The following is a 6,366-nucleotide window of genomic DNA, read 5'->3' on the forward strand; positions in this document are numbered from 1 at the left end:
ATTTAACTAAGAAATATATATATATAATATATATATCCATATGAAAATAATTTATAATTTTTTTATGATTTTATATATTTTAAAAAGTTTTCATTGTGTTTTATGTTCAAATGAATTATCAAACAAATTTTTTAAAATAAATTTTTAGCAATTATTTTTTAGAGCTAAATTATTTTTTACTAAGCTAAATTAGATTGATAAGTCAAACAAGGCATATGCTATTATGATTTTAGAGACATCTCATTATAAATTGAAGGCTGAGAAGTTAAGCAAGGAATTAAATTTCACCTGTCAACCGTCTTTCTACAGAGATAGAAAAACAAATGTTCAGTAATCTGAAATAAATTAGTTCTCTTCTTCAATGGGTTTTCATCTTCTATCTTGCTCTTCCCATTTCCATTAATGGGTTTTCTCATTTCAATCCCATAAAGAAAAAAGAAAAGAGAGGATGCCGCCAGGTTGGTTCTCCCTAAGAAAGTCCCTCCATTGCAGGTCAAATCCATCAGATGTCCACGAACCAAAAGTCTTTAACAACAATGCCAGTATTCTAAGCAGCTTACCCACCAAGAAAAAAGCATCTGGCTGTTCAAGATCAATCTCAAATCTCAGAGACGTCATCAATGGCAGCAAGCGATACACAGAAAAGGCTCCATCTTGTAGCCCAAGGTCAATCGGTAGCAGCGATTTTCTAAACCCAATTACCCATGAAGTTGTTTTCAGTAACTCAGCCTGTGAAATCAAAATTACAAGCTTGATTGGTACCCAAGAAGGTAGCAAAAATGGAAACGCCGTGGTCGCCGCCGCCGGCGGCGGCACCAGCGGCCAAGAATTTTTGGGTACTGTCAGGCCTGGGACTCCTGTTCCTCCTATAGGGCCTAGTAATAATAATAATGGAGAACAGAGAAGCTTTCCAGGTAGAAGAGGGAGCTTTGGACTCAATACAGGAGGGATGCTTCCTCCCAAACCAAGGGCGTCTTTTAGGGCAGATTGTACTTCAAATGGATCTTTCTCTAATTGCCATAAATGCGGTGAAAAGTTTGCAAAATGGGAATTTCTTGAGACCCACCATCTCTCTAACCACGCTGGTAATTATTATAATTAGTATCCAATTTAGAAATTCAAAATTCTTGATCAGTAAAATGAAATTTATTTCTGTTTGTAGTGACTGAACTGGTTGAAGGAGATTCATCAAGGAAGATTGTAGAGATGATATGCCGAACGGGTTGGCAAAAAACATCAGAAAACAGTAATCAGATCGAGAGGATTTTGAAAGTTCACAATATGTCTAAAACAGTATCCCAATTCGAAGAATACAGAGAATCGGTGAAGGTGAAAGCCAGCAAGTTACAGAAGAAGCATCCACGTTGTCTAGCCGACGGGAACGAGCTTTTAAGGTTTCACGGGACCACCGTCGACTGTTCAATCGGTGAAAAAGGGTCGTCCAGCGTTTGCGTTTCAGAGGATTGTGGCGTTTGTCAAATCTTGAAAAATGGGTTTGTCACCAAGAAGGAAGGCGTTTTCACGACCTCAACTAGCGGGAGTGCTCTTGAAGGAGCAGAATCCAGCGACGGCGGAGGTGAACATCAGCAAAGGAAGAAGGCGTTGGTTGTGTGTAGAGTGGTTGCTGGGAGAGTTCATAGAGCTTTGGAGAATTTAGATGAAATGGTTGGACAAACTGGGTTTGATTCAGTAGCTGGAAAGATGGGTGTTTATTCAAACATTGAAGAACTTTATTTACTGAACACCAAAGCTCTTCTTCCCTGTTTTGTAGTTATATTCAAACCATGAAAATGATTGGTTTAGCTTTTTAGCTTCAGAAGTAATGTTGTTCATCAATTATATATTGCATGTTAATGTTATGTTTTCAAGATTCAATTTTTCTTCATACCCAGATGATAAAACACTAGTTTTGTTAATCAAATGACGTTAGACAAAATCTTTCTTCAATCTTTCTCATAAAATCAAAATGAATCCTTGTAGACAGTCAAAACAAAGTTATCAGCATATAGTTGTTGCTGTCATGATAGGTCTTGTTCATGTGGGGAGACTGAAATAAGGACAGGTCCCATAGAGAGATCAGAGCATCAGTTTAATAAATGGGTGGAGAGAGAGACAAATATTTTTGTATTAATTTGAAGATGGACAGTACTCATTTCATGGCATTCAAATTTGTGCTTGGAGACAAGGATGAGTTTCTGAATGTCATTTAATTTGGTTTTTGTCTTCCAGCGTTCTGAAGCCTTGTGATTGCGATCCTCTCCCCTGCTATGAATGGCGATGCAGATGGACTTTTAAATATAATGCAACGTCTCTTTCTCTCTCTCTCAGTTTTGTAACATTGGAGAGTTTTAAGCTGTTTGCAAACCTGTCAACAATCATCATTATTTCACCAGTCATTTGGTTTATATATTGGAATCAAATATTTCTGAAAACTTCTTTGTGTTATGTTTAAATTGCTCATAAGTAATATTTGTTTTTATTATTAAAATTTGAATTTATTTTTTGTCATATCATGTGGAAGTATATGATACATTTTCAAATAATGTAAGTTAATCATTTCATTTGATTGAGATAGTGACAATTTAGAAACAAGATTTTGTAAGAGAGAAAAAATGATGGGCGGAAAAGGAAGTATTCAACCCACAGAAAATAAAAAAATCTTGAAAACTCTGGCTAAAGAGTATGGATGAGTTATGATTTTTCTTAATGCTCCTTTTGAGTTTATTAGTACCACCTAATCTAATAACAATAAAGAAACTATAAAAAGAATACAAAATATAACAAGGTTCGGTCAAATTGTCTATGTCTTTGGGAGTGTTGTCGATTATATCAATTTTAATCTTCGAGGGTTAAAACTTTATATTATATGATATTTATAGAGTAGTATATTAGGTCACACAGACTAAACTATTTTAGACTCAGCAAATTAACTTAAACTTAATTAACATGTGTATATAAGTCACACACATAACAATCTCCACCTTGACAAATATTTCCATCTTGACAAATATTGCAATTCGTATGAAATAAATCACATACCTCCATCTTTGAGAAAATCAAACATTCTTAGAATATAAGAGCATAGAGTTTCATACACTCTAAATGGACTTGCTGACTATCATTTCTTAGCAACTTGAGACATTCAACAAGTCCAAATAATGTCTGAACTTGTCGGTGGTAACTGACTTCTTCAACATATCCGCTGCATTTTTACTTGTATAAACCTTCTATAACAGTATCTAATTAAATTCAATCAACTCTCTAATATTGTGAAATATCACATCAATATGCTTTGTTCTAGAATGATATAAATGAATTTTGCCAAATAAATAACGCTCTAATTGTCACAAAGTAACTGAACTCCACCTTCCTCAATATCTAGTTTCTTTACTAGCCCATTAAGTCACAACACTTCTTTAGCAGCTTCAACTATTGTCATGCATTTTATTTTAGTTGTTGATAGTTCCACTATAGGCTTGAAGTGTTGATTTCCAATAGATAGGTCTCCCACAATGAGTAAAATACAAGCTTGGTTATAAACATTTTGTCATCCATATCACCAACATAGTCTGAATCCACATATCCATCAACTACATAATCAACTCGTTGACCATAAAAAATAAAACATAACTTTAAGTGCACTTCAGACATTTGAAGATCCATTTGATTGATTCTCAATGTTGTTTACCCTATTTTGTCATTAACTTACTAACTTGACTCACAATTTAAGCTAAAATTCGGTCGTGTATAACAATCACATATATCAAACAACCAACTAAATTTACATATGGAATATTTGTCATTCTTCAATATCTGTGTACGTCTTCGAACATTGTTAAAAGGAAAGTTTAAAATGATTCGTCAAAGGAGTAAACACTTGCGGTGAATTGCTCATCACAAATCCGTCTAATACTTTTCGAACATAGTCTCGTTAAGGTAATCACAATTTTCTTGAGTTTCTATCCCTATAAATTTTCATTCCAAGAATCCTCTTTACAGCAAATAAGTCATTAGTATCAAACTTCTGGTCCAAAAAAACTTTCAAGCTAACATTATAATGCATATGGTGCAACAATCAACCTATTATCCACATAAAGTAACAAAAAAAAATAAAAGACTCGTCATCAAAGTTTTTGACATTGTTAGTGTATATAATATAATAATATATTATATTGATATATTATTATATTATATCCTATAATATATTATATTATATTTTCCTTATATTGCATATTATATAATATATTATATTATATTTTCTTTATATTGTTAATGTAACTCAAGTATAAATACCTTTACTATATTGAATAAAGAAGTACACTATTATTCTTTTTCTCTTAATCTTCTTACAGACATAAAAACAACAATCATACTCGCATCGCCTATAACCAATTTCAATCATGTAGGAGTCAAATCGTTTGTACCAACACGTACAATGGTTTTTTTAACATTTACACCAGATGTTCACGTCCAGGTTGAGTGAACCCTTTTAGTTTCTTAATGTAAATTTTCTCTTCCAAATCAACATGTAAAAAACCAGTTTTAACATCCATCTACTCTAAATGCAAATCACGATTGGCTACTAATGCAAACATTGTCTTGATTGAAGCATGTGTAACCACTAGAGAAAATATTTCACCATAATTTACCCTCTTCTACTGCGAAAACCCTTTTATAAGTCGAGCTTTGAACTTTTCCCCTACTTTTCTGATTATGTTGGTTTTTTTTAAAAAGGTCAATGTATATTAAAAATTTATTGGTTTCTTTGTATAAACTCGTTTACACCCAATTGCCTTTTACCCTTAGAAAGCTTAGCTAGCTCCCATGCCTGGTTATGCAAAGACTTCATTTCCTCAACCATCGCACTCAGTCATTTATCTTCCACCTGACTCGTAATAGTTTTCTAAAATTTTATCGAATAATCAACATTGATAAGTAGTGCGAGCTAGCCAAATCTATTAGGAGGCTTCATATTGCTGCATATTTTCTATCTCTGTCTAGATTTTAGTCTTGTAAATCATTTGTATTACGATATTCATAAACTGAATTTGAACTTTCACCCCTATTAAATACCATTGAAGGTTATTCAAAATATATTTCAACCCTATCAGATTCAACCAAGGGTTCTTCTGAATCTATTTGTATTGTATTTGAAACATATCAATTTTTCATCATGTTGTATTTACTCTATTGCAACATAAATTGCTTATTAAATACTGTATCTATGTTGATCACAGTTTTTTTTTGTAGTTGAATCCCAAAACTTGTATTCATTAACACCTTTCTTGAATCCTCAAAGAGATGCATTGCTTAGACTTTGGATTAAGTTTTGATTTTTCATCACCATTCACAAGCAAATAAGTTAGACAACCAAAAATATTTAAACTATTAAATTAATTGTATTACTTGTCTACACTTTTCAGCAATTTTAAATTCCAAGGATGTCTGTGGTGATCTATTAATGAGGTAACCCGCCAAATTCACAACTTCTGTCTAAACTTTTAGGAAGCCATGAATTCAATCTCAAACATCTTTCCTTCTCATCCTTTTTGTTACACCGTTTTGTTGTGGTGTCTTACGTACTATAAAATACCTCTAAATATCATGCTCCTCGCAAATTTCTTAAATTATGTATTTGTGTATTCTGTACCATTATCAAATCTCATATACTTGATTTTTCTACCTATCTAGTTATCTATCTCTATTTTCCATAGCTTGAATTTGACAAAAAAAAATTAGATTTTTGTTTCAAAATAAATATAGACATTTATAGAGTAATCATCAATAAAAGTCATGTTGTATAAAACTCCATCCAATGACGATTCTCTTGTAGGACCTCATATGTTAGAATGCACATAATCAAGAATTCCTTCTACATAATATTTATTAGATGCAAAACTAATTTTATTTTGTTTTCCAAGAACATAAAATTTGCAAAAATCTAACTTACAACTATTTACATCTTTTAACCATTCTCCTTTTATGTAATTTAACCATTTCACGCTCGCTCATATTCCCAAGATGTATATGGCATAATTTTGTGTTATCATCACTTGACTTAATATGATAAATTTCACATACAATTGTACTTTCTAACAATGTATAGATATTCTCTTTGTTTTGCTTTCATTTAATAACAATCAATGCATATTTACAAATTTTAATGGTTTCCCAATCCTCATCCGTTTTGTGAGAATAACAATTTCCATGTAAAGTGTCTAACGAGATCAAATATTTCTTCACTTTAAGTATATGCCTAACATTATAAAGAGTTTTAACAATACCATCACACATCTTAACTTTGATCACATCTATGCCAATAATACTACAACATCTATTGTCATCTAAGTGTACAAATCCAAAATT

The 6,366-nt window shown here is 32.2% G+C and overlaps 1 protein-coding gene across 1 annotated transcript; it reads left to right on the forward strand.

Moving 5' to 3' along the window:
- Positions 1-293: 293 nt before the first annotated feature.
- LOC124921235 lies at positions 294-1,885 on the forward strand. Its single transcript, XM_047461862.1, has 2 exons — positions 294-1,085; positions 1,163-1,885. Exons 1-2 carry the CDS (start codon positions 449-451, stop codon positions 1,786-1,788), a joined length of 1,263 nt encoding a protein of 420 aa, XP_047317818.1. The 5' UTR covers positions 294-448; the 3' UTR covers positions 1,789-1,885.
- Positions 1,886-6,366: the final 4,481 nt, after the last annotated feature.

This window comes from Impatiens glandulifera, chromosome 1 (genome assembly GCF_907164915.1).
Source record: "Impatiens glandulifera chromosome 1, dImpGla2.1, whole genome shotgun sequence".
Lineage (NCBI taxonomy): Eukaryota > Viridiplantae > Streptophyta > Magnoliopsida > Ericales > Balsaminaceae > Impatiens > Impatiens glandulifera.

Coding starts and splice junctions, on each gene's coding strand:
- LOC124921235 (XM_047461862.1), top strand. CDS start 449: ATGCCGCCAGGTTGGTTCTCCCTAAGAAAGTCCCTCCATTGCAGGTCA. Junction 1,086..1,162: donor CCATCTCTCTAACCACGCTG/GTAATTATTATA, acceptor TTCTGTTTGTAG/TGACTGAACTGGTTGAAGGA.